This window comes from Aphelocoma coerulescens, chromosome 1A, assembly GCF_041296385.1.
Source record: "Aphelocoma coerulescens isolate FSJ_1873_10779 chromosome 1A, UR_Acoe_1.0, whole genome shotgun sequence".
In the NCBI taxonomy this organism is placed as follows: Eukaryota; Metazoa; Chordata; class Aves; order Passeriformes; family Corvidae; genus Aphelocoma; species Aphelocoma coerulescens.
In genome coordinates, this window is record NC_091014.1 from 80,169,371 (window position 1) to 80,191,440 (window position 22,070).

The following is a 22,070-nucleotide window of genomic DNA, read 5'->3' on the forward strand; positions in this document are numbered from 1 at the left end:
ACCCGCGACTCTTCCCTCGCTGACCTTCGGCAGCAGCCGGCGGAAGCCAATTCCCCGAGCACGGCAGCCCCGCGGAGCCGCCCAGAGCCGCCGGCCGCCCCCAGAGCCCCGCAGCCCGTGCCGGTGCTGGCCCGCTCCATCCCGGAGCGGCTCCGGCCGCAAACCGGGAGAGCAAAGGGGAAGGAACAAAGCCCTGACAAAGCCAATGAGCGGAACACCATTCAACCCATCAGCGGGGAGGGCAGCGCAGCGGCCCCGCCGGCCCCGAGCCCGCCCCGAGTCCCCGTTCCAGGGAATGCCCCGGGTTGCGCTGCCCGGGGAGGGACCCCCGCCCTCCCGGGGTGTCCCCCACAGCGGGGCGCGAGCGCGGGGAAAGCCGCGGGTCCCGGCGGGAGCTGCGCCTGGAGCGGCCGATGCCGCCCTCGGGCCGGCCGGGGCCGCCCAGGGGGTGCCGGGATGTGCCGGGAGTGCCCGGGGCGGGGACGGCGCGGCCCCGGCGCTGCCCCGGTGCCGGCGGGAGGCCAGGCCCGGCCGCGCTCACCTGCGCTGGTCGCTCCGCTGGGCCCGCACCATCTCTTGGCTGCCGCCACCGGCGAACGACGGAGGAGCCGCGGAGCCGCCGGCGAGTCACGGAGCGCCGGGGGGGGCGCGGGGCGGGCCCGGCGGAGGGAGGGGGGGGCGGCTGCCAAGCGGGCGGCCGATCCGGAAAGGTCCCGGCGGTCCATGGCGGGCTGGCGGCTCGCAGGGCTCGGGCAGGGCCGCGGCTGCGCTGGGCCCGATCCCGGCCCGGTCCCGCCTGGCGCTTCCCGGCGGCTCCCGCGCCGCCGCCGCCGCCCCGATCACGTGACGCGCGGGGAACCACGTGACCCCGGCGGAGCGCGCGCGCAGGGGGCGTGGCGCGGGTCAGGCCCCCCCTCCCCGCGGGGCGGTGGGAGAGTCACGTGGCGCAGCGCGCGCGGAGCGACACGGGGAACAGCGGGACAGACCGGGAAACACCGGGACACCCCGGGACAGACCGGGACGCACCGGGACACACAGGGACACACAGGGACACACCGGACACCCCGGGACAGGCCGGCAGAGGAGCAGCTTCGGGGTGACCCAGCGGGGGCCGCCCAGTGCCTGAAGGGGCCGCAGGAAAAGATAGAGAAAGGATTTCCAAGGGACGGAGGGACAGGACACAGGGAATGGCTTCCCAGTGCCAGAGGGCAGCGATGGATGGGAGATTGGGAATTGGGAATTCCTGGCTGGGAGGTGGGGGAGACCCCGGCAGAGTTCGCCCAGAGCAGCTGTGGCTGCCCCTGGATCCCTGGCAGTGCTCAGGGCCAGGCTGGACATTGGGGTTGGAGCAGCCTGGGACAGTGGGAAGTGTCCCTGCCCGTGGCAGCGGTGGCACTGGATGAGCTTTAAGGTCCTTCCAAGCCCAAATCGTTCTGTGAGTCTTAGAGCCCTGAAATTCTCATGACAGAGGTGGAACTGCAAGAGCTTAAGGTCGCTTCCCAAAAAACCCCCATTGCACGAGTCTGCAGCTTCTGGAGCCCTCGGTCCATTGAAATGCAGTTTCAGAGGAGCTCCGAGGAAATGGTGCTTTGGGGAGAGCAGAGCGGCTGGAACAGAGGAACAGGAACAGTCTCCTGGAGCGAGCCCTTGTGTCTCAGAGAGCGGGATCGGCTCGTTCCTAACGCACCTGGTGACTCCCAGAGCGGAGGATGGAAACGCAGCCCTGGTCCGAAAGAAACCCTGCCCGGGAGCGCGGGCTGGGATTGGGAGCCGGCAGAGGGAGCTCGGTGTTAAAGAGGCTCTTTTGGCTGTAAAGGTGCGCCTTTGTCTCTCTGCGAAGCACCCGGCCGTAGCGGCGTTTTTGCTGCTGTCTCCTGATTTTATTAAACTTTCATTAAACTGTCCCTTTTCTTCAACTTTCCTTCAAATTCTACAAAGAGTGAAGCTCGTTTTTCACGGCCGCGCGGTTGGAGCGGCACCAGCGCTGATCCCTCCGCGGGCAGGATCGCATCACAAATAGTCCCTCCTGGCGGATCACTCCGCGTGGGGCCGCATCACCGGTGATCCCTCCGCGGGCAGGACCGCATCACAAATAGTCCCTCCTGGCGGATCACTCCGCGGGCGGGCGCCATCACCGCTAATACGAGTATTTATAAATTCAAAAGAACTCGTTAACGCAGAAGAAAGCAAGTACGCTTCATGCTGGGTGGGAAACATAGGGTCTAAGGGATAAGAATTTTAAAGCTGTCAGAGACCCAAGGAAAGGCGCAAAGGGGAAACAAGAAAGAGAAGGGCTGGGACCCCTGGAAGCATCGCCCCCTCCATTGCCGCCTGCCCCCCCCAAGCCCAGGCTCCTGTGGCGCCGCTCGCAGCTGCAGCGCCGCTCCTGAGCCCGAGGTCCCGCCTGTCCCGGCCCTCAGGCAGCGCCCGCGGCTCCACCGCTTGTCCCAGCGGGGCGGCTCCGCCGGTAGCCCCGGTGTTCCCGCCGCCCCCTCCAGCCCCTGCGGGCCCAGCGGTAGCCCAGCCCCCCCTTACGTTGTCCCTGTGCCCGTCCCTAGCCCAGGGTTTTAAAAATCCTCAGGATATTAACTGTGAATTTACGTTTTGTATTAAGAAGACTAAACATCATGGAAACAGCTGAATTTAGGACAAACAATAGGCCAATAAATACAATACTAGTGCTTTAAAATAATTAAATAACCATTTGTTCTTGCATCTATGTTGCTTCCAAATACTGGCAGAATTCCTTCAAATAAACAAACTGCTAGTTTTTTTGTTTTGTTTTGAATTTTTAAAGATTGCATTTTGGCAGTCATTCGGGCAAATCTGGACATTTGTTCCATTCGTCTGAAGTGAAAAAAAGCGATACATCTATCACATTGCACTTTCTCTCTTAGGAAGCCAAAACTAGGGCCCTCCAGGGAACAAGAAGTTTAATTACAAACTATCACTGTACAACAAGACAGATTATTGGGCAATAGTGCGTTCTGAAAGGTATTTGTCATAATGAGGAATGGGCAGGGTAATTGGTGTTTGCCAACTGACAGGCACTCGGTGATCGATGCATCTGAAGGGCCAACAGAAATTCTCCATCCTTGCTTAGGCTCTGCTGACAAGGCACTTTCAGCACTTCTCTCAGTGTTTGGTATCTCTCATTCCAAGTTCCTGCTACGTCCTGAACAGTTTTGGTGAGTGGTAATTTGTAATAGAGGATGGATGATCAGCAGGTGATTCTTCAGTCAAAAGGACTAGTTTTTCCAATTTATCTGTGGGATTTACTTGAAGTGATATGTCATGTAGTACTCAGATGACCTATTTCTACAAAGAATGAAAATTACTCAGCTGCATTAACTTACATATATGAGTGAAAATACAGTTAGATATTACTTAGCTCATAAATGTATAACTGAATAAAAAGTGTTCTCTGAAGGATACAAGTAATCTTTACTGCCATTTGGCGGTAGACAGAGAGAAGTGACACACCAAGGTTACTCTGCTCATCAGTGGCAGAGATGGGAAATGATCTCACCTGAGCTCCAGGGCAGCATCTTATGCATGAACTGTACTGCTCTCCTCGTTCATTTGGGAATAAGGTTAGCATCCAAAGATAGAGCAGAAACACATTCTCTGGTCAGGCCTGTAACTCTTTACAGTGCTCCTTGTACATTATTGTGAAGCACTTGACACCAGGCACAATCAAAAAAGGGATACTAGAATACCCTGACCCTTAATTTTATCTAGAGCAAAAAATTGTTACGTAGCAAAGTTCATGTCTTAGGTAGCTAAAGGAGAGCAGCTTCTTCATTTCACAAGATTTAATAGAACAGTCAAAGCACTAGAATGCTACTGAAATTAGGAAATGCTGCAATAAATCACAGAGTTCTACTGCTTGCATTAAAAAAAAAAAAAAAAGTTAAAGTTTCTGGATTCCCATTTTAAAAATAGACTTCACAGTCATTAAAGAGTACTAGGGGTCTCTGAGAAGAATAAGCACAGGCTTTAATCTATTGTTTTTAATAAAGGAAGTCCTGCCCCATCTGTAGGGTCAGAATCACAAATCATCTATCTTATTATCTGAGAATAAAGACTGAACATTAGTCATATTCTTTTTATAACACAGAGTGACCGATACTTCAAAGCATTGTCATCACTGCTCTCTGGCTGTAAATGAAAACGTCATGGTGCTTCACTCTCATCTTGTATTCATATGCTTGACAGACAAGTTAAATGAGAATTGTCCAAAGCTATGAACCAAACCATGACAAAAGTAGCTCTTAGAGTGGTTTTAAATCACTCAAGCTGACATTCCTCGGCCCCAAATGTCAGACCACACAGTGCTGCGATGCACGCAGCAGGCAGAGCGCACTGTCCTGTTCCTCGGCTCCCAGCTTCAGAAGTGGCTACTCGAGTAAATAGAAACCTCAGAAACGTAGTTATGGAAATAGTGCATGTCAGCAGACTTCAAAGGGCAGAACATATTGATAATTGCAGAAAGAGGCCCAAAAGGGCTTCAATCACTCCCTGTCCCTGCAGGTTTTTTTGTTGTCCTCTTAAAGGAGCAATGACTGGGTGAGGATGAAACTGCCTTCCTGTCCAGCTGACAGAGGCTTTACAGGCATTCTAATGCTTCTGTTTGCACGGCTGCCCTTCCAGCTCTGTGCTGTCTGCAGCCTGAAGGCTTCCCCAGCTCTGAGAGCACAGACCAGCACTGGAAACACGACCAGCGCCAGAGGAGCTCCAGCGGTGACATCTGCTGAGCCCCCGGGCTCGCATCCTGAGCCATCGCAGGTCCGAGGGAAGCACCCGGCTCTGGTGGCTCCTTACCTGCCAGCACTGAAGCAAACGGCTGCTGGGGATCGAACGGCATTTCAACCTGCCAGACTCCAGGTTCTGGGTATCCAAACGGAATACCATTTCCTGAGAATAAACACAAATTCATTATCCTGGTGTGGCTACAGAGAAAAACTCACTTAGACAGCCTGTTCTGCTAATGTACAAAGTAAAGATGTGTTAGATCGTGCAGCTGTCATCACAGCATTGATGTTTACAGTCTGTGTCTGTTTTACATCTGTATATTTTCATTCAGTGTTTTACTGTATCCTGGTCACTCTATAGGGAAACACAAATCTTAAAAAAATACAATTATTTTCCAAAAAAAGGAGATGCATTGTTCATTTCTACTCCAGTGAAAAGCTGGATTGTACTTAAAAGGCATTGGCTTCTATTTGGGAAAGTGCTGATAGACTGTGTTGCAACAGGAGACCCTGAAGGGATTCTGGCTGACTCAGAAATTTCTCCAGGGACTGCTGAATAATGTTCACAGCAGACACAGTTCAGACTCTTTTAAAATGAAAGAGCATATGCTCTCTCTTATTATTTTTAACAAGGCTAACGATACAAGAGATATCAGAATAGATTTTTCCTTGTCGTTTCCAAATACCGTGTGATTAATTCCTGGGCCACAGAACAAGGGCATAGAGGAAGATAAAGAAAATAAATTATTTAAAAATTATTCCCTATGTTTTCAGTGGGTAATCAACAAGTCGATTCCTGTAAGCATCCATTTGAAGCTTTCTTATAGTTCAGAATTGCCAACAAGGGCTCTTTTACTTGCCCCTTTCAGTGGTTTCCTGAAAGCACACTTAAGCTGAAATCCACTGTGAGTCCTGCTGAAGGCAAATTGATAGCTCAGAGGAGTAAAGTGAACTCTCTGCAGGTATAGAGACTTGATCTTCAGAATTGTCCTGCCATTAAGAGAAGGGAGATTGCCTAGAGAATGGCTTTTAACATATTTTCATTCACCATGCTTTCCTATCTACTGTGATACTTAAAATCCCTCTAGTACTCAAAAACCCATTCAATGTGGATTTAATGTCTATTGTAGAGAAAAAACTTTAGAAGCTAGTTTAAAAAAAAAATCAAAACACCTCCATGGTTTAAACGATTAAAAATAGGTGAAGTGATTTTAATTATTTGTTTCCATACCTCTGACTTGCAAGAGGCCTGGAGAGTACGAATGACAAGCAAGTATGTCCAAAGATGGCCACATAGGATTAGACTTCACAACACATTAATTCAATTCATCCTTAATGGACATCAGATTATAAATGACCAAACCTTTCTATGTTATTGAGGTGCCTCCTAAACTCTCTAGGCTCAGAAGACAAAAGCCCAGGATATTGAATAATTAAGCTCCTTAAGAGAAAAGAAAAATCAATTCCAATCCGTGAACATAAATTCAATTTCCTCCAGCCGTCCTAGCTCATACAAAGCAGAATTCAACCAGCAAAAAACTCGTTACCTTCCCAAACCTGTGGAATATCCAGCAAACCAATTTCTCAGGCTCCTACAGTGAGCAGAGCAAGGACAGAACTAAACTGATTTTTTTTTTTTTTTCTTACAATGCTACGCTGGTGTCCAATTGTCCTTAGTTCTAGGATGTGCAACCCTGAGCTGCTCAGGGAACCCTTGCCTTATCACATGCGAAGAGGCTGTCTGCAAGCCCAGCAATACTCAGGGGACCAAGGGAGTTACAGATCAACATCAAGTATTTCAGGCTTCACCCCGACAAACTAATGGACACTACCAAGCATTCACACAGAATTAACCTCCTGCTTTCACTTCGGGCAAAGCTTTCAAAGAAAAGAGCATCCCTTGGAGAGCTGTGGCTAACAGCACCAACCGGGCCAAGCCTCTTCTTCACCAGCCAAGAGAAGTTTTGGCAGCGACTCGAGCAATAACAAGACAAGGACTTTAATCCCCTTTAATTGTGTGATTCTGTTGGGGATTTGTGCTGCTTCAAAAGCAGTGTCTGCTGTGGTTTTGAGTCACCTGATCCACACTGTTTTCCTCTCTGTTTTCACAGCTCTGGCATTGGCCAGGAGAGCACTGTGCAGATCCACGAGCAGCTTTCAAAGGTCAGCAGAGCACTGCCTGGTTTCACAGCCTCCGTGAGGCTATCTCAGGGCCTGGCTCTCCCAAGCATCCCACAGCTTCCTGGAGAGGTTGCTAATTACCAGACATTCATTATCTGTTCTTATAACCCAGAGATTTAAATTGAAAAAAAAAAACCAAATTAAAAAGGGGAGGGACGGAAGAATGAAAAAATACTAAGAGAATGGATCTGCACTAAAAGTGCTTTGACTTATCCTGTAGGACTCCTGGCTTCAGTTCCTACAAGGAGACATTTTCAACTGCCTGTCAAATTCACATCACTGGGCCTATCCTCAGCACCCTCCAGCCTTGTCACATTTATATGGAGAGGTGGTGGAAGGATGGTGGCTGAAGGGTGTTTGGGGCTCCAAGAAGGAAAGGGAAAATATGCCTGATGCCATTCAAGGCTGATAACTCAGTAGGAGGCTGTAGAAGAGCTTCTCTGTCAGAAGAGGCAGGAGCAGTGCTGAACACTGCCCAACCTACCACTGCAGCTGAGCAAGCAGGAGGAATGTGGGAGAGGCAGGACTGGGAGACAGTGAGGGGATTAGGAAACACGATGCCAGGATTCTTCTTCCATTTCCTTTCTAAGGTAATTGGTCCTGTCTAACTGAGACAGACCCCTTGTCTAGACTGGCTGCCGGACTGAACAGTCAGACCAAATCCATAATTTCATAAGGTCTGGTGAAAACAACCTTCACAAATGAAGTAGTTGAAATGAAGTAGGGCAATGGTAGAGTGAATAAGGAATCTTGCTAATGAGCCAGAGGTAAACCAGAGCCTTACTTACACTCTTGCTGAGAGCTGTTCTGTTCCATTCAGCTGTGTATTTGATCATTCAGCTAAGAAACCAGCATGATACAAGGGATCTAAAATTTCAGTTGCTTCAACCGGAATATCTAAAGTAGAAAAGCAAAGAAGCCAACAAATTATTTCACTGTAAGCCAAATTATACAGGATATACCAGACAATACCAGGAGCATTAATGGTTTATTAGGGAAAGAACACCACCAAGTAGATCTCTCATAGCTTCAGTTTTCTGTTGCATAGGCAGCCCCTCTGGGTTGGTCATCCAACACACAGATTGGGGGGTACATAATTATGGGTCTCAGTCTGGGCAAGCTTAATCACTTTTTTTTCCATGAGGACCTTCCCTCGATTCCATGTGTCAGTGATAGAACAAGGGGGACTGGCTTTTAATGAACTATGGTAGGTTTAGATAAGATAGCAGGAAGAAAATTGTTTCCTTTGAAGGTGGTGAGGCCCCGGCACAGATTGCCCAAAGAAGCTGTGGATGCCCCATCCCTGGAAGTGTTCAAGGCCAGGCTAGATGGGGCTTTGAGTAACCTGGTCTAGTGGAAGGCATCCCTGTCCATGGTAGGGAGGTTGAAACGAGATAATTTTTAAGGGCCCTTTCAACCCAAACCATTCTATAATTCTATTATTCTGTTTCAGGTTATTGCATTTATTAACTTTAAACCTCATTTCCTATATTCCTATAGAATTTCACCAAGCCCTGAAGAAAAGAGAAAGCTATTTCTATAGCAGCATAGGAAGCCTGCACCACAGGCAAGCAGAGGGACAGGTCACACACATCTCAACACTGTCTGAGAACAGTATCAGTGGGATAAATACAGCCAAGGTGTGATACATATAGGAGTTCAAAAGAGACTTGTGTACTAAGTGGCTGCTTGACACAACACTAAAATTCTTCTGTTGTGGGGGTTAGGTCTCAAACATTTACCACTTAGGATAGTGATTTCTTTGTCACCAGTAAATGAAGACCAGTCAGCTGCTAACTTCAGCTCAGGAATATGCCACTAGTGATGGAGGACATCCAAGACCTGCTTGGTGACCAGACTGCAACACACTGCAAAGTCCTGAGATGCTGTCTCTGGACTCAGGCTTAGAGAACCTTTTCAAAGTGTTTATTACTCTCACGCACAAGGCACAGGAAACCCTCTGCGGTATATGTACATTAAAGACAGAACCACAAGTTTCATCTTGAACTCTGAATGTGTGTGCGCAAGGAAAGTATGTGCAGAAATGACTTACTAGAAAGGAAGACATCTGGGTCAGATGTTCTCTTCACTTAGTTAATCACATGGAAGTGTCATTCTGAAGAACTTTGTGTATTAAGCCTGAGGAAAAGTGCTTTGTTCAAAAGCGATATGCACATAGCAAATGTGAGAACAAGAGTTCCCGTCTGACCCACAGAATCCACCACTTACCCTGTTATTTATGCAAGCTGCTGTCAGGTCATTTTTTACACACTCACATAGTATTTTCCAATCTATGATGAATGCTACACAAGATGAGGGCTATTCCTTGACATGTCAGACTAGTGAGAAAGTTAAATTACCTCTTTGTGAGTTCCAAGCTCAATGTATCCACAGAGAGGGTGAAACGCTCCTGTGCCACAGACATAAACATGGGTCCAGTTGTACGGCTGAAGAACTCGGATAAAATTGGCACACTCTGTCTGTTGGGAAAAGAAAGATAAAGGTTACTTTTCATGTTTATTCTTCTCTTTCACATTATACATAGAATATAAGTTACAGCCATATAAGCTTATATAAGTTACAGCCATAGCATTGGTGTATTTAAACTCAGAACTACTGTAGCAGAAACTGTTTACAAGTAGTTCAAACCTGTTAGGACTATAACTTGACAGTGGCTATCTACCAGGCAGTTCATCAATCAGACTTGCAAACCTAATTCTGCTGTATGCTTACAGCCACGAGAAACTGTCTGCTCACACCACGGTTTGGAGGGAATCTGTTCAGCCAGTGTTGTAGCAAACACCACCCGTCAACAATTGGGCAGAGGTCGCAGAGCCACTGGGTTTGTCTGGCTACCAGTCTTCCTGCCTTTGCTCCCAGCTCAGGGTACTGCACATGCTTTAATACCAAAGATCACATGATTAAAGCGACTGCGGTGGGCTGAAAGGCTTCAACACACTTCCAAGGGCATGCTTTGTCTCTGCACCAACCACATCTTACTGGTGACTTTTATTTGGTCATTTCTGAGTCCAGTGGGACATCCTGGCTCTAGCTGGGCTTGCTCCATGTTGTTGTTGTTGGTAAGTAGCACAGGCATGCTTGCAAGGATGATACATGGGGCTGGGGGAAAAGCCTTGATTTAGCCTTGCCCAGAACGAAATGAACACAAAAACACATAACAGATACTTCAGAGGGAACACACAGGATTTGTTCATATGTTCAAGCCATCACCCTGCATCTAAGTGAGAGTCCGAAACAACTATTTCCCTCTCAGGACCTTCTCCTTTTTCTCTTAGTGTAGAAATAGACCAGCACAAATCTTCCACATGCACCAGTATCAGAATATTTCCAATGCTCAGCATTGTTTAGGTTCTGACTGCTGTAAAGGTAAGGGTAGTAACAAGTTAGAATAAAAAGCTAAACTCTTCAGGCAGAGAGCTGAGAGCATTTTGAGCTGGAAGATACCTTGGTAACCGACATGCTGGAGATTTTTTTTGGAGAGAAAAGGAAGAAATTTTATTTTACAGCCAGGAAATGTTTACATTTAGAGTGGGCTCTAGACACATGACGTAATCTGTGCTGCACAAAACATATAAAAGTTGTATTGTGTACACGTATGTACCTTAAATATACTTCCTAAAGAAGATTTGTGGTTTCTGGCAAAAGCCATTGAGTCTGAGATTTTTTTTTAAACCCCAACTGCAGCTGTCTGCAAATTAAGTTGATTTGTACACTGCTCTACTACTGTTTCTTTAATGAATTATAATGAAGTTACATTCAGGATACACCCAAGAAAAAAAGAAGCATTTTAATGTGAGAAAAGAGGATTCCAGGGAAATACTGCCTGGTATACATTTTTGAGGAAACGCCATTCATCTCTCAGCTGCATTTATTACACAAAAGAACAACATATCATGATTGATGCCTGCAAGATTGAATTTTTTTAAGTATTAATATTTAGAAACCAATAGAAATGTAACTTTGTTTTTCAATTAAGAAAAAACACTTAGGACATTAGTTCAGAAGAAGTGTAACAAGAGCTTACTAAAGCATTTTTTGCATTTAATAAAAAATACATAGATATGCATAATCCTCAGCCATAATAAAAAACATACATCATACTTACATGGGCATCTTTCCCAGCTAATTTGCATAATTCTACCTTTTCTTTTGCTGCAGGCCAGTAAATCTGTAATAGAGTTAAAACAAGACAAAGATGATGAAGATTATACACTGTCCTGTGACTGTAGATTATTCCAGGAATAAACAGTTAAAACAGATTTATGCATGTTGAAGGACCTTGCATGTAAATTGAAATGAACATGACTTCAAGTACAAGATCCCATTACAAAAAGTTAAGAGGCTTTAAATCAACCCCCCTGATTCTTGTTTATTTCTTCATTGGCTACATGTACTTTTAAAAAGCATTCAGTTAATCTGGCTGGGGCACCTTGTCACCATTATGTGTTTCTCTCAAAGTTATGATGAGCCAAATCATCTGGAAACTAAACTGATTGCAAAGCCAGGCAAATTACATTTGTAAGAATTTGGTCCAGTGGACTTGGCAGAACTGTTATAAAAAAAACACTTAGCTCTTTCTGCCAATTTTCAAATGAAAATAATTAGGTTCAAAAAACTAAGGACAGCTGAAGGGAAATTTGTAGAACAAAAAGTACATTTGGCAGGAATCAACAGTGCATGGTTTAAAAACATCAACATTAACTGAGTTTACTGAGAAAATGATACAGAAGTTTAGAGAAGAACTGTGGACCTTAGATAATTGCCAGTATATATTGATACTGTTTCTCTTTCTTTTTTAATCTGCCCTGCAGAATTCTACAAAATAGGTTTTGATGTAGATAAATCCAGATGACAACATACTATCAGTTACTGTAATCCAAATTGTGTTGGTGAAGAAATGTCAGTGAACAACAGTGCAGGTTCTGCCTCACTGATTTCAATTAAGCAGTCAAAACTGGATATGATTGAGTACATCTGATTCTATTAAATTTAAAATAGAAGCTAAATACAGATTCTTCTCGAATCACTGTGTTAAATATGGATATTTTGTACTTCTAATTTTGACAAGAAAAAGCAATTGTTATTTCTCATGACTAGTAATAAAAACACCACAAATCACACTACTTTTTAAGCAAATATTGATTAGTAAATTGCCTGAAGTCCCAGGCACCAGTCAGCAGGTCATTAGTAGTCACAAATGCTTTATAGTAGTCTCCAGTCATGCTTTACAAAATCTTAAATAGCAAATGTATAGGAATGAAGAATTATTATAATATGCACTAGAAATAAAAACAACATCAAGGAAGGACGCACAACTCAGTGGCATGCAAGAGGAGTTGACTGCTGTCATATTCCCCTTCACCCAGCTGTTGGCACCTTACTGGAAGTGGCTTGACATACCCAGGCTCAGTCCCACATAGGTAAGGAAAGCAAAAAGCAAGTGGCCTCCCTCAAGTACCTTTATCACTTTCCAAAACCTACAGTCACTGTTTCTCTCAATCTGGAAACAGTCTGGATTTTACTTCTTTCTCTTTCCTTCCCAGTGAAAATGGATGTATTGGATTTCTGCAAGGAAATTAATTTCCTCTCAAGTGAACTCCGTTACCTTCCTGATAAAAAAACCTCTTAGCAGAGACAATGTAGTTTAAGTTACTTAAACCTTAACCCTCTGCAACAATATTTACATGGAGTCAGAGATAAGACAGTGTAACAGCATTGCAGCACTGGAGCACAAATTTGCTTTCCCAGAGCATTTTCTCGGAAAGATCTGGTCAAAGCACCCAGGTATGGAAATGCAATCAGCCATCCCAGGGATGTGTGGATGGCACAGAGCACAGTGCCAGGAAGCACAGAGGAAAGTACTGGAAACATCATGAAGGGCTGAAGGTAGGTCCAGTCTGGTCTCCACTGCAACACAGATAAGTTTAAGAAGAAAAGCTGATGAAAAGCGACCCGTGAAGAAAAGCTGATGAAAAGGAACAGATAGAGGAACGTAAGATCATGGATCTCCAAATACATTTGGCCACGGAGATTTGTCTGAGATCTGATCCTCAGTTTTCTTGTACATAAACTTTATGCCCAAGATCCCTGAATCACTTACAGGAAAGCCTCGAGGTCTTCAAGGGGTTTGGGAGATTTTTGGCCAAAGTTTAGTTATCCAATGAGGTAGACAAGATGTCCCTTTGTAGGCTTTTGAAAATGCCCACCTGTCCTTGCCAACTACACAGAAGAACTGGAGGAGTTAAAAACAGAGACATCTGCTTCAAGGCTTCAGAAGTGTTAATGGACTTGAGTTACCCTCAAATCTTCTACAGATTCGTTCATGGGAATCAGTGTTTGTCCTACAAGGCTGAAATACACACATCCCCCCTTCTATGATAATTGACCACAGACAATTATTATTTAAAAAATCAATTGTTTTACTCTCTAGTTACTCAACAGCCTCAGTATTTAGCATTATATAAGGCCACATTAGACAATGAAAAGTGAAGCTAAGTGATTTAACTTGAAAATCAATTTGCAATTATATATGGGGGAGTAAAAGTGATATTTATTAGCTTACCATATGAGAAATGAGAGATTCCCAGAAACTGTCAGTTCTAAATCGTAATAGATCAAGAAAATTGCATCATTTGATGAGTTGCATCATAAAAATTGCATAAAATAATGAGCTGATGTGCTGAGCAAAAAAGCATGAACTTCATTTTTTATTACAGGACATGCTGTGTAACAGTGCCACAAGCCTGGTTCCCTCAAACACTGGCACAAGCAACATTATACATGTGTACTGACTTTTCTGTAGGGGGTGAAATTAAATTGTACCATTATATTTTATTCCAATGTGTTACTTAGTTTCGCAATATGCCAAAAAAGTAAGACTGGAGGCTCCTGTAGTTTCTTTCAGATTTAAAATCATTTAGCTTGTAAATGGTTTGAAGCTTTGAAGTTGGTCTTTTTTTTTTTTTTTTTTTTTCTATTTATATGCTTTATTCACAATGGTAACATCTTATTAACAAATTCTCTTTTATTCCCAAATTTCTCAATAAGTAAAAACCTCAAGGAATGGAAAAAAACCCCCAGATAGCCAGGCCTTATATATTAAAGGTGACAACAACATTGACTTGTAAAGTTACAATAATTTTGTGTTACAATCAGTACAAATTATATACTTAATATACTTTATAGTTGTATGTATCTGAAATGTCTGGAGAAATCTTAGAATAGCTAAGTGGAGTTACTGAATTTAAGGCAAGAATGCAACTAGTTGGAATATGTGAACTGTATACTTAAACAGGATTCTTTTCTTTTCTTAATCTTCGGTTTATTTTCCTTTTAAAATAACCATATCAAAATTCCAAAGGTCAGCTACTGTCATGATTTCTAGATTTTCTCTTCTATTGCCCAATTAAAAGAAAAAAAACAACCTCACCATTACTTTTAAATCATTCTTCAAATATTTTCTTAAATTTAGGAATGGGAAAGAAATTAAATTCTCCTAATAAATGGAAGTTAATAAACTCTTTTCTATCAGAGAGAAAGAAGACCTCCCAGGAGTACAAAATTAAGCAGTACATAAGTGTAGGACAGATAAGGTATCACTTTAAAGGGTAGCTGGAAATTGATTTCTGATTAAAACAAAACATTTAAAACCACAGAGGTCTTTTCCAGATCAGGAGCAGTGAATTTCTAAAAGTAACATTTTCCCTTCCTCCAAATATGCATTTTACTATAAGAAAGGAATGAAAAAGGAAGTAATTTTTTTTAATACATTATTTATATATAAATAAATTGGTATGTGAATGCTATATATATATATATATATATATATATATATATATATATATATATGTATGTATGTATGTATATATAAAAATAATATCTGGATCCACCACTAAGAGCCAAATTTCAGCTGCCATCTGTCATGAATTAATAATACTGGTATTTTACTCATTTTCATGTATGCATCTTTCTCTATCAGATTTTGTTCCTAGCCTAACACTTAAGATTATAAATCTTCAGGAGAAGGGGTGCTCAAAGATAAAACAGTGAAATCTGATTACAAAAAAATGTGTGAAAGTACAGCTTTTTCAAGAATCACTTCTAATTAGGCTACTAAATCTAGGATGGTGCAGAACTTTACAAAATGAGTGGAAAATGCTATCTATTGTCACAATACAAAAGAGGAAGATCACAAGCTATCTAAACAATTTAGAAGCCCACTGGGTCTTTTTTCATCTGTTTTTAAGGTTTCAGAACAAGTTTTTAGTTAGGGAAGAAATAATACAAGTTTCCAATGAAAACGGAGTGTGGCAGAGAAGACAACAGAACTTGGTAAACAGCCACTATCCCACTCTAATATTGTACTTTTCTTAAATAACCTAGCTGAATTACATTAAGGTGGTAGAGCTGCTCTTCATCAGGGCTCCATTTAAGTATTCACTACATTGTCACACGGAAACTGATTAGCTCAGCTGCCAAAAACAGGCATTAGTACAAGAAAAAAAAATGGTCTGATAAGTAAAGAACTTGAGGTACAAAGTTACTCGTGCAGTTCCCCAAGAAACAGTGTCAGAGCTCATCCTATTTCATGCACCCTTCAGTAGCTTTGGTAAAAACCCAGAACTCTCCAACAACCCCTGCAGATGACACAAGGTTGGGAAGCATCACTAAAACAAAAGAAGTTAAATTATGCAGGAATAATCAAAGGGCTCTGAAGACCAGAATTATCAACAGCCAGAGGAAATGGGTATAAACTGCTAATAAATAAATATAAATAATAGATTGTAGATTTGAACAAAAATCAAATCTGAAACATCGGCGTAACAAGGATCTGTTCCACAGCAACAACATTCCTAAAGAAGTTGCATGAAGTATCCCAAAGGGCCGCTTACAACAGATGATGATTTGGGACCCTGAGCCAGTGCACGCTGGGACAGATGAAAACAACTTGTTCCAAAGCTGCTGCTGGGGATCTGACATGTTTATCTATTTGGCCCACATGGGGCTGTGTCTTCTAGCACCGACAGCTCCTGCAGGTTGGCAGCTTTTCAAAAGCTTGTCAGGCCTTGACAGCATTCCTATTCCTGCGGAGCTGGGCGGGTCGCGCTGCAGATCACACCGCGATGATCGCGCTGACGTGCAACCCCGCGGGCACTGTTAGCACAGCCACAGAAAGGGGCACCATTGCTTTGCAGCTATTTACCCACTGTTTACCCAGCTGACAACATTTTGTATTTCGTATTTATTTAGCGCAAGGAGTAAAATAGAAAAGGCTTTTGCAAACTCACAAGAAACTTCGATGTACTGACGTCATGTTTCCAGCAGGATCCCAGAGGTTGGTGCTCCTATAGAATTTCTTTGCCAGCTTTCCAGCCTCTCATGCTATTAAACATCTCTCCGTTTTACACTGCACTTCTGGTGGTAATGGCACAGAGGCCTTCAGTAGAACTACTTTCCTTTGCTGACCATCTTTATTTTACTCACAGGAAGAAATCACAATTTTTCCAGTTTGCAAATAGCTTGCAGAATTTGTCAGGGACACTTCATAATGCCATTCCTGCAACAGGAGCTAATGGCTTCTGTACAGGAAAACTTCAGAGAAAATACATCCCTGTTACAGAAAGAAGATTATCCATTGCTATATTTTATATATTTATTGACTATAATCACTTTCGCTTTCTGCATTCATCTGTCATTCTGGAGGACTTGCTCATTACACTGTGGTACTTGCTGTTGTTTTATAATGAGGTTTACAAGCACTGGAAACCAGACAGATTTTTTTTCAAGCTGCCAGCTAAGGAAATTTTCAACCTATTACACAATACATTTCATAAAAACTACAATGATTTAAGAAATTCTGACTCCAGCAGAACTACTGATTTATTTCATCAGGAAAAATACACCAGGAAATAAAGCTATAACTTAATATATGGAAGTCAAATTAACTAATTTAGGTAAATTAATAGGTTTTAAAAAGGAAGTTATTAAATTATATATATGTATACATTAGAGAAGGGAGCAGGATACAATGCTTTGGATCCTTCTTTGCCAGAAATGTCTTAATATAGAGCATTAGACTCTAAAATATAATCTTGCCAAGTAATTATATCTACACATGAGAATAAATTGTTGGGGATCCTGACTTAGCTTTTGGAGGTATCAGTAGCTCCTAACAAAACAAATATCTGAAATTGAGAGCTTTATCAAAGTAAGAAGTTCATGTTCAGCTTTGTTTTAAAGAACGGAAACCCCAAACTATGCACAATCTTGCACTGCAGTCTCAAAGCTGTTATGCCTCTCTCGCCCCATCAGCGTGCTTTTAACACTCCTTCCACAAAGTCCACAAATGAACACATCATTTATCGGCAGAAACTTAATATTCTAATCAATTTCTACTCGTTTTAGTAGCTGTATGTAAGCAGATCATTTTTTCCAGATGACTCGTACTCCAGAGGAGTACAAAGGACACACTTCAGACCCTTGTAGTCCCAACATGTGTGGTTTCCCCACACTGGGAAGGCCTGGAAGTGAGCCGCCTGGCCCAGTGCCAACCCAGACCACGCTCAGTCTAAACACAGCACCGGCAAGTGCTACTTTCTGACACTTCACTGCTACTGTAGAGTATCCTTTAGCTTCCTCCTCAGGGGCTGAGATTTTATACACAGCTCCTCACGCAACTTCCTTCATCTCATCCCTTCCCTCCACTGCAAGATTCAACCAGCCAAGCACAGTGGAATTAAAGAGAAACACTCATGTGACATTGCCTTGTGTTACCTGGGCATTTAAGCAAGAAGATACATTTATAAAGTTGTTGAATGCCCATGGAGACCTGGGAAATCAGCACACCAGGACGTTCTGCAAGGCTTCTCAGTCAGTTCTACCCATTTAAATATATTTTGCCTCAGTGCTTTTTTGTGAAAAGTTAAATATTATCTGAATAGTTAAACTATTATTTTACTACTAAAAGAAGTATTTGAACCTGCACACATATTTAGTCCAGATACGCAAGTGGTTAGGAATTTTATTCCCTCCTTTCTGGTTACCACAGATACGTAAGCATGCATTCTCTATTCATCTTAGGAAATCCAAATTTTCTTTCCAATACAAAGTGAGTCTTTTCTCTACCACATCTATACCAAATGGCACTGTCTGACTGCACATTAGTGCTCCTGGCTCCATCTGTGTTCTGCTCTTCTTGGAAAGCACAAGGTCCGTAATGAACAGCGCTGGTTTGGCCAAAGGGAAAATGTCACCAGCTTGGACTGAGGGGTGGCTCACACAGAGTGCTGCCACCTCCAGAAAGGTCTGGGCTCAGAAAGCCCCACTGAACATAATGGGAGGTGACAGCACTCAGCATCTCTCAGGAGGCAAGCAGAAGCCCACAGAAACAGAAGTCTGCTTTTCACACAAACAAAATCTGTCTTCTACAGAAAGCCTACACCAAAAATCAATTTGTGGTCTGAAAATTTGCAGTTGTGAGTAGTGCTGTTATTAATGCAATATCCTGGGAGGGGTAGTGGATTTTGAATCAATTACTGAGATGACAGAAGCAAGGTAAGTGCTTGATAAAGCATGCCAGGAAGAAATTTCCTGAAATACCCAGAATCTGAGTTTTACAGAAACTGCCATGTGCAGCATTGCTGAAGTCCAGATAAGGAACAAGATATTCAGACTGGTACTGTATCTCTTCTATACAATGACAGCAAGCGTTGCTCTCAAACGTGAGGGCAAAATAGTCTCTTCTTCCACCTGTTCAGCTCCTGCCTGCAATCACATTAATTCAGGGTCAGTTACCTCTTCAGAGCTGGCAGCAGTACGTAGTAATTTAAAACCACCCTCTGGTGCCTAAAGAAAATACCAAACACAGCTGAGAATTCAGATTTTCTTCCTATCTGGGACAAGCAGGAAACCAGCTTTCATGTGTTCCTGTTGCAAGCATCTGGTTTCCACTCATAGCAGTCAACTGTGCTTACAAAAGCTCCAGTTCACCATGTCTGCTAGAAATATCGAAGGCTAAATTGTCATCTTATTATCTCAAGTTAACACACTGTCACCGGGCACAGGCAAGGGACTACAGCAGATCCCAGTGGAAGCTTTTCCTAAAACTAGTCATTCTAGATATTAACCAAAATGTTAAAATTGCCACTTTTATTTTACTATGATTTAAACCATCCAAATTGCCTCTGCTCTGTTCAGTATTAGAGTAAAGTAATCCCAGGGATGCCAGGAAGCAATGAAAGAGCTGTCTTCAGTTATTTCCTTCCAAATGCTTTGAAATGAGGAGGGTAACCATGACCAGAGGAATTGAGAAGTGAACACTCTGAGCTGCATTTTTCCTGTCTGCTGATATTTTGATGCTATTTTCATGCACTGCAGGGCTCTTCCACACAGCTGATCTCTTGCAGGTCATCAGTCACAAAGGACATCAATCAGCACAAGAAACTCAATTGATTAAAGATAATCTGTATAACTACGGCAGGTGAGATGATCAAATCTTGGTAAATTTCATTGCACAACGAATCTGCAGTTACCCAGAGAAGAAAGAAAGAAATAAAAACACAAAACCAACCAAACAAAAAGAATTTAACAAAATTTAACTTAGGAGATAAACTCCGTGGAAAAGGCACTGACCTTTTTTACATTTTTGTTTACATCAACCAAGTTGAGCAGGAAGATGTGGTCCTTTGCCCCGACTAGTAGCCGGCCCCTCTCCTCATCCGGCAGCAAGGTTCGAAAATCAAGCCCCTCTGTTGAGCCCAGGAATGGGATGCAGCTGTTTGAAAGCAGCAAGTCTGTGGGAAAACGAAGAAAATCTTTATAATCAAAATGTTTATATATGACTCATCAGTGTCTTTTATAAATACATGCAACCAGCATGGAGTGTACCAGGGAAATGAGTGCAGTCTTGGAGCATGTCTTTCCAGAGTCATAATACAATTCCTGTTAACTTCGGGTTCTCTGGGGTTTTTCTTACTTCCAAATTGGGCAATATTTACTTGCACAAAATATTTTTCTACATAAAATTTTCTTAACAAATTATCTGTAAGGCATAAAGGAATGAGAAATTCAACAGAAATTAGAAACCAAGAAAGACATATCTTTGCAAGATGTGTGCTATATCTTTCCTTCATCCCAAGAAAACGAATTCTGTTTATATCACCATACTCATGGATACACATGATCAAGGATCAATACCTCACCGTATTTGGTGCTCCAGATATAAAGCAGCGAAGAAGGTCAATGCCAGCCAAGAATAATTAGGAGCAGGAAACAGTGGGTAGGAACATTTGAAGATCATCCAGTTCAACTCCCTCACTATGAGGAGGAACATCTTTCACTGGACCAGCTCGCTCAAAGTCCCACCTAACACAGCCTTGAACGCTTCCAGGGATGGGGCATCTGCAACTTCTCCGGGCAACCTGTACCAGTTTCTCACCATTCTCATCATAAAAAATGTCTTTCTTCTATCCAGTTTCTATCCACTCTCTTTTAGTTCAAAACTATTGCCCCTTGTCCTGTCCCTAAAGGCTTTGGTTAAAAAGTCCTTTTTTCCTTTTTTACATCTTTTTCACAAGCCCCTTTTATATATTGAAAAGTTGCAATAAGGTCTCCTCAGAGCTTTCTTTTCTCCAGGCTGAACAACCCCAAACCTCTCAGCCTGTCTTCATACGGAAGGTGTTACAGCCCTCTGATCATTTTCAGGGCTCTTCCTTCCAAGGTCCATGTCTTTCTTGAACTGGGTGCCCCAGAACTGCATGTAGGACTGTAGGTAATTAAGAAAAAAAAAAAATGCTCTATGAAACTAATGAAAGAACCTATACTGTTGCAAAAAAGCTAAAAAAGCTGTAAAATAAAAATTCTGTAGCATTTTGCCTAATGAATACTCTGTGGACGTAATTCTGGACGAGGACACAAACAACATATAGAAAAGAGCACAAGAATATTTAAGTCTTGTTGGGTAGTCATTACTTTGGGGAAAAGAAAATAAACATGTGAATCAGTTCTTCCACAAGCCAACTCTCCAAGCTAAACTATTTGGAAATCTTCAGACAGAAAGGCAAATCCTGTATTTAATGGGAAGATAAAATTAAGGGTATTTCCACCTTCCTGGCACTGGATGGACAATGTAGCATTCCTGCTAGAAAACCCAGACTTACCGCACAAGTTATTGGCATATCCTGATCATGATGAAAATTCGGGCCAGTGTTTTGGAGAAAAAAGTCCTGAATTAAATAAAGGGAAAAAAACCCCACCCAAACATTTTTCTCCAAGGTCTTACACAAACCAAGTGACAGGCAAGAAAAGATTAAGTTCTAGTCCTGGCTAATGAACAGAACCATGGGAGAAAAATATTTTATCATTATTAATCTGACTACCTGGTATATAATTATGACAATTATTTTTTGGCTCAGTCACTTCTACTTAAGTTTGTGTACTTTTGTCTGGCTCAGTGCAGGATGTTGTTATGGTACAATCTGAAAACAAACTGTCATGCATTGCAGCTCCTATTCCCCTAGGTGAGATTTATTTGGCAGTACTTTGGGAAAAAATCTTGCTTCACACTGAAAAATTTTATCTGATGCTGAGCATTACATTACTATACACCAGCACTGTCCTTTCCCACATACCTTTCGTGAAGGCAAAGATGTCAGGATTTGTTTTCTAAACCAGTAACACTTTAAAAGATGTTTATTAATTGCCAGCAAGACCACTTTGGAAGCAGCTTATGGTTAACATGGTACTATAAAAACCTCAGTCCTCACCTGCAGAACACAAGTAACTAGCATACAGAATATGAGGAAAAATTCCTTCTCCTCTGCAGTCACAGGAATTTGATCTAAGGATAAATTACATGCTTGTGCAAATGCTCTAAAGCACTTTCAGCACTTAAAGCCATGCAAAGCATGGGCCTCTGCAAGAGTGTCAATTGCAAAAATATGTGGATTTGATTCTTCTCCACATACATGAAGGACGATGACTGAGACTGCTGTCTACTTCCAGTTTCCTTATTTGAAAGGAATGATCTCTGAAGAGACCATCCCAAATGGACATTTGTCATCTGTTGTTTAACAGTTCTAGAATTTCTCAGTAAAAAAAAACCCACCTAGAACAGCT

The 22,070-nt window shown here is 42.8% G+C and overlaps 1 protein-coding gene across 7 annotated transcripts in view; it reads right to left on the minus strand.

Moving 5' to 3' along the window:
• Positions 1-22,070, minus strand: part of LOC138104439 (semaphorin-3D-like) — a 39,309-nt gene that overhangs the window by 5,111 nt on the left and 12,128 nt on the right. Inside the window, exons 1-6 of one of the 7 annotated variants that reach the window (XR_011148076.1) lie at positions 20,156-21,379; positions 19,587-19,747; positions 11,062-11,124; positions 9,296-9,415; positions 7,724-7,832; positions 542-4,917 (exon numbers count right to left, since the gene is read on the minus strand). Coding sequence is in view for 2 of the 7 variants with exons in the window: in XM_069003728.1 (XP_068859829.1) it covers positions 4,621-4,917; positions 9,296-9,415; positions 11,062-11,124; positions 19,587-19,747 (641 nt within the window). In the remaining 5 variants the exon portion in view is untranslated. The other 6 variants (XR_011148078.1, XR_011148077.1, XR_011148075.1 and 3 more) reach the window with 6 other exon arrangements.